General features: G+C 39.3%; 1 protein-coding gene across 2 annotated transcripts in view; it reads left to right on the top strand.

The window, feature by feature from the left end:
• The window catches only part of CDH13 (cadherin 13), a 451,854-nt gene that overhangs the window by 158,477 nt on the left and 276,533 nt on the right, over nucleotides 1–16,844 (top strand). For both annotated transcript variants that reach the window (XM_048316534.1, XM_048316533.1), the window contains exon 3: nucleotides 1,393–1,601. In XM_048316534.1, coding sequence (XP_048172491.1) covers nucleotides 1,393–1,601 — 209 coding nt within the window. The remainder of the gene's footprint in view (nucleotides 1–1,392; nucleotides 1,602–16,844) is intronic.

Here is a 16,844-nt window from a genome sequence, read left to right as displayed (position 1 = left end):
CTGGGATTCAATCCCAGTGAATACCCAGAAAGGAAGGATCTCCACAAGGTCCTCTGGCAGCCCTGTCTTCATGTTGGTCTGTCTGGAGAGAGATGAAAATGTTGATGAAGAGGATTTCTGTGTAACTTCCCAGGAGTGCTGAGTGGCCACCCACTCTGAGACTATTTCTGTGCTTTAGGACCAGTTGTAGAGATTACATCATCAGGAAGAGTTTAGGTATTGGCCATGATAGACTCTGGAATTATTTCTCTTTCTTTAAAAACAGTGACCCAATACAAGAAGTGTAGACTTTAAACAATTAAATTGAATTTAAACAATTATACAACGTGTTTTATTTTTTAGTAAAACTCCATTGTTGTTGATTTTATGCAGCTGGTATTCCTTTCTGTAGTTTTTCTGAAAGCATAATGCAGTTTTTAAAGATCCAGTGGAAGTGAAGTGTAAAATAATGAGAGCATAGAGGTAAGTGAAAAGTTTGCAGCAGCAGTAACTTGAGGAGCGGGTAGGGAATACAAAACAGATTGTCTGCAGAAAAACCTTTCACATGAAAATATATTACTCAGAGACGTCAAAACCTAGAAAGTTCATTTAGCAATTGCAAGCTTGTGTGAAGATCTCTTACTTAAATAGCTGGTAGTTAAATCACTAACATTGTATCCAGTATTTTGTGCAAAATGACTCCGAGAAGAAATTTGAGACAAAGTCTCAAACCTTTGTGCTTTAGGGACACTTTCCTCTTTATACTGGCCTTCCTAAATATTTTAAACCTTCCATGTAAAGTGAAACAGGATTATTGACAGCTACTGTTCAATTAAAAGTTCTCACAATCCTTAGATACAGTGCAGCTCACGAACTGTGTGACAATCCCGGTAGCAGGAAATGTTACAGTTTGGTTTTTCTGTTCTATAAAACTTTTGCAGTAGCCTGGGGCTGAATATTCTGTAAACAACCCGTGCTGAGCCTAAAGATGTGTTGAATATCTGAAAGCACTTTGCCACAGAAGAGCCTTTAGAGATCCTGGGCTGTGATGAGGAGCACAACAAGGTCTCTATTGCCACTGCTCGATTTGTGGAACTGGGTGTGCATTTGACTGGGGTGATCCCAAAAGGCTCGCGTCCAAAGTGTTTTGTTTATCTCCTACCCAGTTAAAAGGGTCAAAGCCTTTGATGGTCAAAGCCTCTTCATCCTTCTGAAGGTACATATTCATAGATTTGTTTATGAAGTAGAGTCAGGAAAATATAAAATTTCCTGGAAAGTTTTTTTCCTTAGAGTGAGGGACATTTCTTCCCAGATCTGTAGACAAGCTAATAACATAAAGATATCCACTTGTTCCAAAGTGGATACTTATAATGTGTTTTTTCCTTTTTTTTCCCTTTTTTTTCCTCCCCCCAGTGAAATTTGATGACTGCAAGGGAAACAACAAATTGAACTTTGAAGTTTCTAACCCAGACTTTACAGTGGAACTTGATGGGAATTTGGTTGCACTCAAGAATGTATCAGAAGTTGGCAGAGCCTTGTTCGTCCACGCACAGTCGGAGCACGCCGAGGATATGGCAGAAATCTTTATTCTTGAAGCAAATGAAAAACGTGGTGCATTAAAGGTAAGATAAATACCAAAGATTAAAAAAAAATGTGTCAAGGAGATGCTGCTGCTAAATATTTACATGTGTCACCTAGGATTGTGAGCAATTTTAATCTGTTAGCAGAGATCAAAATCAGTCTTCAGTGCAGATATTGCTGTAACATTTTAGCACTTGGTTTAATTTGTGATGCAGATTTCCCGGGTTTTGGAAGATGTGTTACATCTTCAGGTGTGGATGCTAAACATTTGTAAAGAGTTTGTTCAAATGAAAGAGGCCAAGTATTAAAATTGGCTGGTTCTTCCAGTGTATGTTATGCCAGGTAATCACAGCTTGGCCACAACTGAAAATGGAAAATCAGTTTAAATGTGTAACTTAGAATTTACAGAACCTTCATGTTTCACTCCACGTCTAAGTACATGGGAATGAATTGTATGCTGTGAGACTTAAATTTTCATATTGGTCTGCTTATCTGACATTGTTATGTGGTAAACTGCTTAAACATCTGCACAGAAACAGCAGCACACACACTCTGTCTCTATGCCCTGATGATTTTTGTTCTGCTCTGTCCACTGAATGCTTTGTCCTTTCTTTTCCCCTCCTGAACTTCAGTGTGGAACAAACCTCATTCTCTGGGGGATAAAGCACTTCACAAATTGATTGAATTGTTTACTTCACAACCCTGCAAGTAACAAAAGGAAATGTGAGATAGCCTTCACTTCTGTGTCCTGGCATTTACGAGAGAGGCAGGCAAGACAGAGGCTCACTAGACAATTAAGCCTGGTACCTTTACAGACCTATAATTTCACAGAAATATAAAGAAACCTCGATAAAAATGACTGATCTCTTGTCTTGATTTGGTATTTAGACGTTCAATTGCCAACATTCTCATTATATTCCTAACAGTATATTAGTATAACTTAAGTCTTCCATTAAAAAAAACAAATTATCTTGAGGAGAAAGGTTGAACAAACTTCTGAAACTCTGTGGCTGAGGAAAGGTTTTGCTCTGCACTTTAAGCAGCACACGATGAGAATACGGATTGCCAGCAGCAGAGAAAGAACCAGAATGTCTAACTGCAGAAAGCTGATCGGAACACTGAAATGGAATTTAATTTTATTAAAATATGCCGTTTCTTCACCAAATTAAATTTTAACACAGTCATACTTGAGGGAGTCTCTTACGTGGAGGAGCTGTGACTTTAGGACTAGAGATTGCCAAATTCAGAGTACGAAAGCTCCACTTGCAGGAGCAAGCTGGGCACTTGGCTCTCCTGTGCCTCAGACTAGCAAGTCTTGCTCCTTCTGGTGCGTTCACAAGAGTGTTCAAATGGTTTTATTTTGGAATCTTAGGAGCAGTTTCAAAATGGGGATCATCATCCTCTGGTTAAAAGTCACTAAAACCACAGAGGAGTTTGAGATGTCTCTGACAGGAGGTCTGGAGTCAAACTTCAAGGGACTGGTTTATGTGTAAAGATCTGCTTCTCTGATAATCATATTCTGAAGTTTTGCTCTGGTTTTCTTAGAGAAGCAGCCCTTCAATATCTGTGAGGGGAGATATTCCATGGAAGCTACAATCTAAGGGAAATCTTATCAGATATTCTATGGAAGTTGCAATCTGGAGGAAATCTTGTCTCATGAGTAGGAACTGCCAGATGTGTATTTGCCCAGACTATTATAAGCTCTGCCAGTGACCTTTTCTCCTTATGTACTGTTTGGGTTCTGGGGAGTCTCCCCTCAGAATGTTCCAGAAATATTAATTGATGCCTAGTGTTGAAATCTCTCTCCAGACTGCGTTTGAAAGCCAGGGCTGATTTGGCCCCACTCCTGGATTCTGTTCCAACCACTTTGTGTTGCTTCACAGAGAGACAACCAGTCTAAATCAGGCATATTGTGGCACTTGCCAGCCTTTCCTTGCAGGTGACGATGTCACAACGTCATCTCAACATTCATTCATCACCTTTTTCTGGATTTTGATATTCAGCCCATAACCAGATGATTACCAATTTAGTGTGGGGATCTGTGGTGTTTGCAATGCCCTGCTGAGTTACATGATGCCTTAATGTGCCCTGGGAAATCCATCCAGTGCGGATCATCCCCTTCTTCAAGGGAATATAAAGATCTTTGGGGCTGGCTGTCCTACTCTGTTCTCAGCAACCCCTCTGTAGCTGTTAAACCAAAATTTCTTCCCAACCTTTTCATCTATTTGCCTATTTTAAACACCAAACAGACAGTGTTGTCTTTCTGTTCGTCATACTTGAGAAGGATATAAAGACTACAGCGTCCTATCTAAAGAGATTTTATGATAAATTTGAACTTAATCTTGTACTTTTGTAGTCTAAATGTGTCAGCATGGAAACAGCAGAACTGCTCCATCTGTTTATGCAAGGAGCCTTGGCTAAGAAATGCTCAGATGGAACCTTAGTAATTCAGCATAATTCTGTGGGGTTAAAATGAGCACATGCTGGAGCAGTGCTTAGCATTTAGTACTTAGAGAACAGTACCTTGTCTAATTAGGGGATAAGTAGTTCTTAAGTATTTCCCCACTGCCAGCAACTGCCATTTCTCTTCTGAAAGCATGTAACCTACATCTGTGAAATCCCATTGTTAATGTTGCTAATTGCAGATTCCCAACATGTTTGGGAATGGCTCTCAACAATGATCTCTGATGTGCTGACTGGCAGTCTGAGCCTAGGAACAGAGTGTAGTTCCTAAAACTTTCTGATTGCTACCAACCGTACTTTGGATGAATATGGAAATTATTTAGAGGTGCAATCTGGACTGTGCAGAAAAGCTTTTGGTATTCTGCTGGTGAAGGGGTGCAGTTCTTTCCTGCTAAAGATGGGGGATGATTCAAGCTGGCTTCACTGATCTGTCCTATGTGATTAACTAAATTAACTTCATGGCCAGAGTATAATCAGTGGCTGTTGGAATATCACTTACTATATAATTGTTATTTGCATCTGAGGGCCCTGTTTTCCTCCTCTTCAGCCAGAAGCACAACAGATCTGCAGAGCCTGCAGTTTTCCATCCAGGGGTGGCCTGAATGGCTACAGTGTGGGCAGAGAGGTGGTTCCTCAATCATCAGCGAGCTTGGCCATCGCTCTCTGATCACACAATCTGCTGCAGGAGCAGATACTGCACTCCTGCTTTTCCTGATGTCTGCATGTTTCACATGCCCTAAACCCCGTGAATCTCTCTACCTACAGATAGGCATACATGCAGAAATCTATCCATCAGATTCCACATCAGATTCCACATCGGATTCCAGCTGGAAGTGCTTTCTGCAGCCTGCTGGAGGTACCCCCTCCCTCCTATGATTTTGACACTGCTCTCTGTCTGTCTTGACAAAGGGGACTATTCCCAAAAATCTTCTGTCATTTCTGAGAGGCATTTGAACGTGAGGCATTTGAAGGTGTAACATCACTCTTTAATAGATATGTGCCTGTACACCCTTGGAGTTTGGTGCAATCAGAGCTCAGTGAAAGAATGGGATTTCAGGAGCTTTCCCCATGGAGCGGTGCTGGTGAGCAGTGGAACATTCCCATGGAGCAGTGTTGGGATGTGCACAGCTCTGCTCGTGCCCTGCTCTGCCCAGCATTTGCTTGATCCCCTCTCGCACAGTCAGGACCGGAGTGCTTGGGGATATGAAAAAAAAGAGACCTGGAAATGTTCTGATTCACCCAGGATTCCCCAAATGAACTTTGGATTCATTCTGAATAATTCAAAGTGTTGCTAAACCTCAAATCCCTAATGGAAAAATAAATCAATCACACACCCTCGCTGGAGAGAAACTGGCCAAGCCAACGGCTGGCAGCATTCTCTTTATTTTTTGACTTGTGTCTTGTCCAGTGTTTGATCCCTGCTTTGTTCTATGGAGAAAGTGGGACAACTGAAAGTTGGAAATTTCATCTCATCTGAGCATTTGTCCAGACATTAGTGGACTTATGTATATATTGAAAGAGTCAGGTTTTGTGGAAGGCAGAATGTGTAGCCAGGCCTTTGTAGAGCCTCATAATAAATGGTGAGTTGCAAAAGGTGACAAGCTGGGACTTGAACTGTGTCCTCTGAGGCTAAATAAGATGGTGTCTGCTGGTCCTGCTCCCCCTCTGAAATCTAATGCTGGTTTTAATGAACATACCCTCAGTATACTGGGAGCTAAAAGGAACCCTTGGGAAACAATCTGTCTCTGCCTCTTTCTGTGTGTTGGCAGCCTTTTAAATTTTTTTTTCCTTCCCCACAGCAAAGGAAGTTATTTAGGACTTTTATTTGTTACACCATTACAGACACAGGGTGAGGGGTGGAGGGGAGTGAGATATCAAGAGTCTGGCACCAAAGCAGATAACAGGGCAGGCAGATATTCGGGAATTCCAGGCTGGTAGTGACTTCACTGTATGGTGCTCAGCAGTCTTCCATGCAGAAGGATGAAATGATTAAATAGAAACTGTCAAACCCTCAGGACACATTTCAGGCACTAGATAGAAAAGGAACAGGAGAAAGAAAAGAAGAGATAAGAGTGAGGAGCACACCCTGAGACAGCACATTGTAGACAAACTTTAAAAACATCTCCAGCAGAAGGTCAGGCTGGAGGAAATGAAGTTGCCCCAGTCCTGCTACTTTGTCCAGTGCACTTTGTACCAGCCAGGGGCTGGGCAGAAAGCTGCTGCTTTTTTTCCCTTTGTCAAACCACTGCTTTTCCCAACACCAGCACTCGGCTGTGTTTGTTACAGCAGTGACAGCAGCCTCAGTATCCTGGCGAAAACTTCCTTGCAGACCCAAATTCTCATTCCTACCAAGTCACAGCCTGCATGGATACCTTTAGTGCAAGTTGCTTTCTGGCTGTGCATGTTTCCTAAAGTATCAAACAGAAATAATGAAACTAAGCTCCTTGGATTGAAACCTTAGCATTTCTTGTTTGTGCCTTGCTCTCTGCTTATCCCCACAGGATAGAGATTGCAAATATTATGGATATGAGATAAAAAGTGCCTAGAGCCTTAAATCCTACATGTATGGCTTTCTGCCTTAGAACAGATGATAACGGATCAATAATCTTATTATGAATCAGGATTCTCTCACAGCAGAAAATATTGGGGCAAGGAAGTGTGAATAGTTGAGTTTAGTCATCTGGCAATTCAATAAGTTATTTGGAAAATAAGATCAAGAATCAGCCTCTCCGATATAGCAGGCAATCGCTCCCATTAACGTATATTAGCATTTTTCTGTTTAGAATAGAATTCCAAACAGGCTGAAAATGACTGTGCAGAGGTATGGAGACGGACTCTCATACGAGATATTGACAAACAGGCTCCAAGAGTTCCATGTTATTAGATTTTGCATATAGCAGTTGCTGCAGAAAGGGATGCACTGCATAAATAAAATACCATGTTTTGCATTTAATTTTAAGGCACAAAATAGAATAAGTCACAGGGGGTGCATCAATATCTATGATACGTTTGAGTTATTAAACTGATCAAAACTGCGTATAGAATACCATTTCCAGAAAAACTGGGCAGATCTTTTGCCTTCAGATATGAAAGTGTCCTTCAGGCATATAAAGAAGGATTTTCTTGAAGATCAAACAACAACAACAAAAAAATAATTTTCTCACTTTTGTGTTCAGTTTGGCAGAATGTTTAACATATTAACATTCTCCCAGCCATTAAGTTATTAAGTTGTTATCACTCCTGTTACTTTTGTTATCGCACTGCAAACACATATTGACCTGGAATTCATGCATAAAAAGCTGAGGTAATAGTGATTTTAGGATTTGATACCTGTGTATTGGTGGCATTTTCATAAATTACTTTTCCCTGCTATAATCACCATTGAATAGATGCTATTTTTTAAATTTTAAAGTCTACTTTGCTACATTTAGGATTTCACAGAATACATCTCGATTAATGTCAATGAAAGCAAGAGCTTGTTCTCATCAGTGGGTCGTTCTGCAGTGTCATTTAGCTGCCTTTAAAACTATATTTTTATAAAAATCCTCTGTGCAGACCACTTGCTGTTGTGGAAACAACAAAGAGCTCCTTTTATATCAGAAATCTCCTTAACCACTCTTTTCCATAGAAATTCCAGTCACCTATTTTCCCTTTTTACCCCTCAGCCTGATCCAGAACCTGCTGAAATAATCAGATTCCAGTGGCTTTAGCTCAAGCTCTGGGAGCAGGAGCTGTGCCTGACAGTGCTGTGTGGCTGTGGCTGCCGTGCCCCTTTGCTGGGCAGTTTTTGGGTGTCCCTGCAGTGCCACACAGAGCACTTCTGATTTGATGGACACCCACACTCCCCTTTAGCTCAGCTCTGCAGCCTCCCCTCACCTCCATTGCCAGCCTTGTGCTTCCTCAGGTCTGCACTGAATTTACCCTTCCCCAGCACCAAGGAAATGCAGGTTTCATGTACACTGGCTTTGGAGTGTGCTCTGACAAAGATCCATTTATCTGAGAATTATTATGGTGCCAAGAGATGTGGCAGTTGCCATAGCAACAATTACATATTGTGTTGAATACCAGAGTAAATGCTATAAAGAACAGGAGCCACTGGTGGTTTTCATTAATTTAATGTTCCTTTTCTGGACAAAGTGTGACTCTTAAGTTTATTCACTGTGTGTGTAAGTGCTTAGATCAAATGTGTGGGCTCGCTTCCCTCCTATTTCCCTCAGTGTGCAACTTCAGCATGTAAATGAGAAGTACTTGGTTATTTAAGGAGAGAAAAATGGTCTTATAGACTGGAAACATGAATAATTGACTGTGAAACAAGAAGGTGTTAACTTCCGTGAGTGTTCAGTGCCTTTCTCTATGAGTAATCTACATTCAGATTTTATGTGAGCTGGGGATGTATTTACCCAGGAAAAGGGACTTTGTGCTCTTCAGGAGCAAGCAGAGCTAAGACAAATGTTGAATATATTTAGGAGTGATTCAAAGGTGAAATTAGATTATTTTTGAGACAAATGCAGACCTTGTTAATGATTTCAAATTATTTACAGACTGATCTGAAACAACAGGCAAAATTCTTTGTAATGAATGCATTTTATTAAAACTGGCTAAAATCAGAATTCCTTTCAGCCCTGAGCTGCATTTGGGCTGCTCAGTTGGTTCTCCCTGCTTCAACAGGTACCATTTCATCATGGTTTGATGTGGTGGAAACTTCAGTTTTTGTGGAAGCTCAGAACCAGATGTACTTCTGGAATGCACTAATTTTGTTCTATTTTCTTTCCAAACACACTGAGGTCTTATCTGCCATCCATATGACCTAATGGCAAAGCTTCCACAAATCTCAAAGAGAGAAATTACTCAAGGATTGCTAAAGTCTTGTATTTGAGCTAAAATTCATCCTGGCACATAGTGCCAAGAAAATACCTACTTATTTCTTGTGACTAAAACATTTTATGAGAGTTTGAATGATGGATAAGTTGTCAGAAGATATCTTGAATTTAATTAGCTTCTTTTTATGATCTATTACATTAACTGTCCTTTATGCATAAAACGGAGAAATCCACTAAATGTTGTGGATGAGTGATAAACCATCATGCAGTGGCATATATTTTTTTTAAGTATTTATTGTTCTGAGTCCAGTTTGGAAGTATTCTGGAACAGACAAAACTGTGCCAATCCTATGCCTTAATCTTCAGAGGTTGATGGAGTTGTGTGGAAACTCGTGCCAGAGGTATGGAGAACATTTAAGGAAACCCTTTGTGAAAGGTTTGAATTTAAAATTCATGTAGTAAATGAGGATATAAGTAAGAAAGCAAGAGGCTAAGCATGATTTAGTAGAACATTAAGCACGATCATAAAGGATAAGTAGATGTCTCTTAGGATATGTAATATCTTTCATTTATAAAGTGGCTTTCATCCTGTAAGATCCTCAAAGTGCAACAATTAAGTACATGGGGACAGGATGTGTGTGTGCTTGTCTTAATACAAACATCTCTAAAACGAGGCATTTGCATAGATATCTTTATTTTTGACACTTATTTCATATTACTTTTTCACATCAGGATAGGAATAGAGTCTTCTTAAAAGAGGGATTAGGGAAAAGGACCTGGCGATTTTGAGACGATATCAGAATTACCATGGCAGCCTAAATGTCCTCAAATCCATCATGAAAAATAGATGTTACTGAAACCAGAAGAACGTGTGAGATGTAGGGTGCAGAAGAAAAATTGTCCATTTATTCCATGGTTGTTCTCTCATCTGGCACCAGGAATGATGCAGTCAGTGCATGACAACTACCCCAGATCCACCTGAGAGCTCTCAGATTTATTAAGGAACAGAGACAATTCCAAGAGGAAATCAAACTTAGTTGTGCCCAAAACTAAACTCAAGGTTCTTTTTTTTGTGTCAGAGACACAAAATATTGCTGGTGTTTTCCCACTATCAGCTTCTCCCTCAGCTTCCAGAAGCAGCGTGGATTTGAGAGAGCCATGATAGGAGAAATTATTCACATGAAAAGATGATTCCCTGAGTAAGGGTTTAGTAATTTGTCTCCACTGGACACATCAATAATACTCTCTAATGATTGCCCCAGTGTTTCCATGCTGATTTTCACAATCCTGAAGGAACATTTATTATAGTTATTACAGTAACACCTATCTCAGCACACATCTTAAGCTTTTAATGCAGCATCACAGGATAAAAATCTACATTTGTCCTCCCCCAACAATTGATTCTGCCATTGCAAGGACAAATGACTCCTTTTGGACCTAAAATTCCTTATTTGTTGATCATTACAATTTTGATGCTTTTATGATTATTTCTTTGCATCTTATTTTGCAGCTAGGTTTTTTTTAAGTACCTAGAATAACTTGGCAACTTGAAGAATGACAGAGTTAAAGCTTAGAGTAATTTGGTGTCTTCATAATAAACAACTCTGATAATGCTTGCAGTCATCCTGGAGTTATTAATCATCCATCTCCTCGCTTATTTCACCACTAAATCAAACTGAATAGCCTTTGCATTAACCAGTTGATCCATCTGAGAAAAAATAGTTTTACTTTTGGTTTATGCAGTTTCTCACTGAGAGGGCACCCGGGGTTGTGAATGTATAGCTCTTCTGTGGATGGTTCACACTGCGTCCTTCTTCCTCACGTGGCTGTGCAGGGAAGCTTAAGCAACTTTCTCACTTTATTTAAACACAATTTCATCTTTTCTGTGCTGCTGTATTATGTTGTCCTTACGTGGTTTTCTCTCTTTCCCTCCACTCCCTACAACCATCTCTTTGAAGCTGGTTTGGTCATTAAAGCCAGAATTGACCCTCAAATTGGGAATTCAGGCAGAGGTAAGGCGAGGGGATGTTAAAACTTCAGTTTAAAGTTTAAAAGTCAAAGCTGTGGAAGATCTAGCTCTGAGTTTGGCTCACATCTATAACACTCAAACTCATCACTGACAGAGCTACACGAGCGTGTGAGCGAGGCTTAGAGCTTTAAGTTACAGAGTTGATTTTAGGCCTGATTATTCACAAAAGCGTGTAATTAATCTGTCATAGGAAAACACAGCAAGCAGTGCACCAAATGCAATCCCCATTAAGTCAACAGGAGTCGTTCCACCGACTTTAATGAGCTTTGAATCCACTCATAAATCTGCTGTGAGGAGTGTCCAAATCAAAATTTATCTGAGGGTGACCTTGATGTTAATTGTTAGTGCTTCCATGTTGTTTAATTGCCAGGAAAGCTGAATACATTATTGGGACTATCATATGGTATGGTCCTGTCTATTGGATACTATTAGCATCAAGTTGATATATGTAATATTAATTGTGCATAATGTTAGTGGGTAGTCACAGTCTGCCAGTTATATTTTGTGTCTGCGAAACAGGAAAAAAAAAATCTCTTCAGTTATTTTTAATGTTGCTTCTGCCTTCAGCTGAATTCCTGCAAAATTAATGTTTTTTTGATCAAGAAGCTCTTCAGAGGATCTTAGAAGTTTCGCATTTATTCAGTGGCTTTTAATCCCAGATTTTGTGTACTGACTGTAATTACTTTTAAATTATATCTCAAATTTGTAAATAACATAAAGAAGATTCTGTTCAGTCCTATGATATTTATTAAATTTAACATCTGCCAGAAAAGTTCAATCATCTGTATCCCAGATGGAAATCTCTCCTTCTTTAACTTGTCATATTTAATTCAATTCGGGGAAAAACATGGGGAATATGTTAGAAGTACAAGAAGGAAGGGGTTCCTTTAATTTTTCTCTACTAAACAGAAAAGTACATGATTTACTTGAGGGACATAATTACTGTAGCTTCCAATGGTATAAAAATATGGGAGAGTTATAGTTAGAGGACCAGGGGGGAGAAATTATTGTTTTTGTTTAATGGCTTTCTGAATTCCTTGTCAGTGCTGGTAATTATTGTGTCTTTTCTTTTTGTTGGCACTCAATGCATTAGGCTGCACTTAGGATCATTTTATTAATGGAAAATACGTTTCTGAACAATTGTGAATTAGATAAGTGGCTTGATTAAAACTCATTCTTTAAAACTATAAAATGAGAAAATAACTTGAATTAACCTCGAGTTTAGACAGTGGGAAGATAAGACTTTGTTTTCCTGTGTGAGGGTGTGTGCTTAAGAGAATGAAAGGAGACCAAAAACCTCCTGCCTTGGCATTTCTCCTTCAGTTTACTGAGCTTTGTAGAAGCACTGAGAAAGATTGTGGCTTTAGGAAATACATGCAGGAAATACAGCAAGGAGCTTCCAGAAAAAAACGAAGCTGGACAAGAGCAAAAAGTGTTACTGCTGAGGATCTTCACTTTGATACCTCTTTGCATCCAATCCCCCTTATGGAGTTACTCAATAAGCACATTGAAGGTGAGGTGTCAGGGCACAGGGTGACAAGGACCTTTTACCTTTGCTGCTGGAGTTTCAGCAGTTTAGAGGTTGAGGCTGTTCCACTGCATGGTTTAACTTTATTCCATCTGCTCGGTGGGGACCATCTGAGCTCAGCTCCAGGGGCACTTGGAGGTCTGGACGTGCCCTGTGGTCCTCCAGGTGGAGCTGCCTGATTTGGTTTCTCCCTAGGAAGGTAATAAGAAATTCAACTCATATCAGGATGTCTTTGCCTTTACCTTGTGCTCATCTCCAACAAATATCCTCTGATCTTTGACACCCCATTAGCATCATTATTATCTAGTCCAAGGAGACTAATTTGTAATCTTCTGAAAACAGATTTACACGTGTGAAGTGCATTTCTCAAAAATATCAGTGGACTTGTGATGGAATGCTGAGTTCTGTGGGAGTCATTTAAGCAGATGTCTGTCTCTCTCTAGATATATGTGAATGTGCTACACGGATTTTGTCTCAACTAATAAGCATGAATTATACATTCTTAAATGCTTCTTCCATTTATCAAGCTTAATGTTGTTTAAAAAAATCTGAAAACAAACGGACAAAAAGTTTAGAAGATTTTCTTTTAACTTTCAACACGTTGTAACTTTTACCATAGGTGACAACTACCTTAATTCACTGTAATAATTGCCTTATAAAAATGGCATACTGAGCAAGTTTTTCCGCCAGAAATTTTCATTTTGATTCTCAATATTTCATATCTGACACTGTGCTAAATGAGAACATGGCTTAACAGTTGATATTGATTTGCACATCATTTTTTCATTTCACTTTCCTATTCAAAAGGAATCGGTGCTGACAAGTTAATGAACTCCAGCTACAAATACAGAGATAAGCCATGGGATAGGTTTAGTACCTGCCTTGTTCTAATTACGAAAGGTTTTCTTTAGGTGACTGTTTCATGTTCACTACAGGGAAACTGGAATAAAGTGACTGTCAACAAAGCAGACAGCTGGAAAAGTGGCATAATAGAGGGCTATTTGTAGAACCTTTAAGCAAGTCTACCTCAATTTATCCCAGTATTTTTAAGTCTTTAATATTTACAGGTGGAATACAATTAAAATGAAGGTACACTGAGTCCTAGGGCTCTATGTTGAATAAAGATTCATAAAATTATGGTACTTTATATCTTTTATTTTTAAATTAACTTATTGTATAAATTAATAGCTTTGGACTGTGGCAGTAGAGATCAGGACTACAGAACCAGCTGTCAGAACTTGTTTGTACATCTTTTGCCCCGGTTTACTTGTAATAAACATATCTGGTATCTAAGAAGTTATTCCAAGTTTTGTTTTGGTGGTGTTTTACACGGCTGAATTAGTGACTCTGATTTAATGAATATTTTGGCTGGTATGTCCTGAAGCTGGGAGCTGGTCAAATCTTGTTCAGCATCAAAAGAAAAACTTCAAAACCTATTTTGTAGCCTTATGGGGAGATCTTTTTTCCATATAATTTGAAGCTGCATCCAGAAAGGAAGTACTGTAAAACTGGGTAAAATTTGAGTTTTATCTTAGCTGATACCAACTTGTGGTGTGAGCAACCGTGAAGTACTCCTGGTTCTTTGGAGGAGGAGCAGACTGTGGTACTCTGTGGTGTAAATTTACTAGACGGTAATTCTCCACCATCTGGGAATTTTCTATTAGACACTTCCTGCACTGCCAGCAGTGACAGAGATAATTAATCTGACCGGGGAATTTGACCACTGAAGCCACTTGTGGACTTTTGGAATTAAAGCCTCTCTAAATGTTTGCGTGTCTAACAAGCCCATGCAGAAACGGAGTGATGGAAGAGAGAGAAGCTGTGGATATTCACTGGCTTGGGCAGCAAATGTCTGTGGTGACCGTAAAAGGCAGGGAACAGGATGTTTCATACTTTCCACCATGGGCTCTCTTTTCAGAAGAACAGGGTGGAGAAGGCTGTGGCGTTCTGCCCTGAATTCCAGCTGCGCGCCTTGCCCGGCGTTGCTCTGGCAATGGGAGTAAACTCTTGTCTCTGGGGAATCCACGGATGATGTTTGGCCAGCCAGAGCAGTGGCATAAACACAGGTTTAAAGCTGTATTTACAGAGCTGTGCTGCACAGTTTGAGACACCAGTTCTGCCTCGCTGTTGTGCTGATGGTCACAGAATATCCTAAATTGGAAGGAATCCACTGGGATCGTCAAAGTCCAGCTCCTGTCCCTGCACAGGCCATGCCAACAATCCCATCCTGTGCCTGGGAGCATTGTCCCAACACTTTTCCAGCTCTGAACATGATGCTCATGGGCAAAGACAGGGAGCAGAGGTTTCTTGGCTTCAGAGGGATTTTTCAGGAGGAGGGAAATAAATGTGCAGGAGAAAAAGTATTTTTTCCTCCCTTTTACCCCAAACAGAACTCAAAATACAGCTAAGGAGAATCAGCAGCAATAATGTTGTTTATTAAAGATGCCAGGATGAGAGGTTGAAATGGGTATTTTTCAAATCTTTTTCCCAAAATTATTATTTGGCTCTTGTAGCTGGATATACATAGGCATAAGTCTGATGAAGGGTTCAGTTCTTTGTCGTTTTAGTATCATTCATGTTTTCCTAACAGGAGAGAAATGCGAAATAACAAAAAGATTGTTCTTTATCTCAAGATTAAAGTTTCAAAAGCTTAAGATTTGAACTTTACCTAAATCTTTTGAAGAGGCTTGAAAAACTATTATGCAATCATATCTTTCATTTCAGCTATAGTTGGAAACAATACTATCAACATAGCATAAAAATATGTTTTTTTATCTTGTTTCTATTTGTATTGCAAGTGTAAATGTCTCACAGGACTTCTAACCTAAATTCGTAGGCTCAAGAAATTTGTGATTATTCAGGATAATCTTCAGACAAGCCTATGAAATCCCAGCTATTTGTTTGGTGCAAATGCAGATCTCCTCACTGAAGTGTAGCCATGCCTGATACTAGCAGAGAGTTCACTTAAAGTCATTGTTGTTTCTAAAGGTAATGAGAATTCCAGTGTATTTCCTTTATTTTTTTTGGAAAGTTTAAATATTACCTCAAGGAGGGGGAGATGGACACAGTGCTGGCAGAATTAAAAATGAATGACAGGAAGAAATTTTGTTTGTACAAATTTTCTGGGAGAAAAATTGGGAAGAGAGGTAAGGGACACACAAGAAGAGAAGTGGAGGATCTTAATGAGAGAACAGTCGTGACTGACAGAAGGGGTCATGAAGAGCCCTAAAATTAAAAATAACAAAGGAGGGAGGAGAGGAGGGCAGAAGGACCTGGATGGAAAATCAGAGCTCAGGGAAAAAAAAAAAAGAAAATACTACATAAAAAAAAGACTCTATCTATTCTTACAGGTTTTCATCAAATTGTTCCTGCCCCCTCCCTCTGTTTTATTTTCCCTTTGCAGCCTGTAGCATGAGTCTCATAAAACTTCACTAAGATTATAATGCAGTACCTTGGCACCAATCTCTCTTGTTTATGTGTCCATTAGTTCAAAGCCACAGACAGGCAATTTATTGGGTATGAAAAATGTCACCTATGGCACCCTCATTTGCATCTGAAAATTGATTTTTGTCACACTGGGATTTTAGGACAACCTTTTTTGGCAGCCAACATTGCCACAAAGCATAATAAAAATAATTATGTGACCACAAAAGCAGGTGAGGTTCACTGTAAGCTTTAAGTCTCTAGGGAATTGCAGTTGGCAAGGCATTATTGATGAGCTTGTGATCCTTCTTGGTGATTAAATATTTACACCTAAACTTAAAACATTACTTGTGATTGCCAGCAAAGTGTATGACAACGTAATGGGACTTGATAAGGTTTATTCAAATATTCCAGCATGATAGCAGAATATTAGTGATGCCACTTGAACAACTGAACTATTAATTAAGATTTTTAAAAATTGATAATTACTGAGCTGTGGAATGTTTTTTAAGAAAGTATTGTTAAACACCTTTTGAGGATCAGTTAAAACATGTCACCAGCTTAGCAATTTTGCATGTTCTAAGTCAATTTATTAATTCATTTTCCACTTTGTGATGTGTTTGGCTCTTGGAGTTTGCCAAGTTTTTGTCTCTCACTGATGTGATAGTTAACATACATGGGAAGAAGTCCCTTTCCATTGTGATACTGAAAAATCCTATTAATTATCAGTGTTAAGTTGTTCAAACACTTTCATTAGTTATTTTGGCAAAACAATTCCCCAGGGTGAGATATATTTATATAACAAATTCCTCTAAAGCTGAATCAACCATAAATGGATTATGCAAACTTGTTTCCTTTCTTGTAGATAGATTGTTTTACAGCAGTGTTCATTATGAGAAAGTCCTTTGCCCACTGTAGTACTTTATCAGCACAGAATAATCTACAGCTTCAGTTTCAATGGTAAAAAGACACCATTCTTTAACATGAATCCAGCTTTTAATCTTAGCCCAGGATGTTGGTT

This window comes from Corvus hawaiiensis, chromosome 12, assembly GCF_020740725.1.
Source record: "Corvus hawaiiensis isolate bCorHaw1 chromosome 12, bCorHaw1.pri.cur, whole genome shotgun sequence".
NCBI lineage: Eukaryota > Metazoa > Chordata > Aves > Passeriformes > Corvidae > Corvus > Corvus hawaiiensis.
This window is presented reverse-complemented; position numbering and strand designations above follow the sequence as displayed.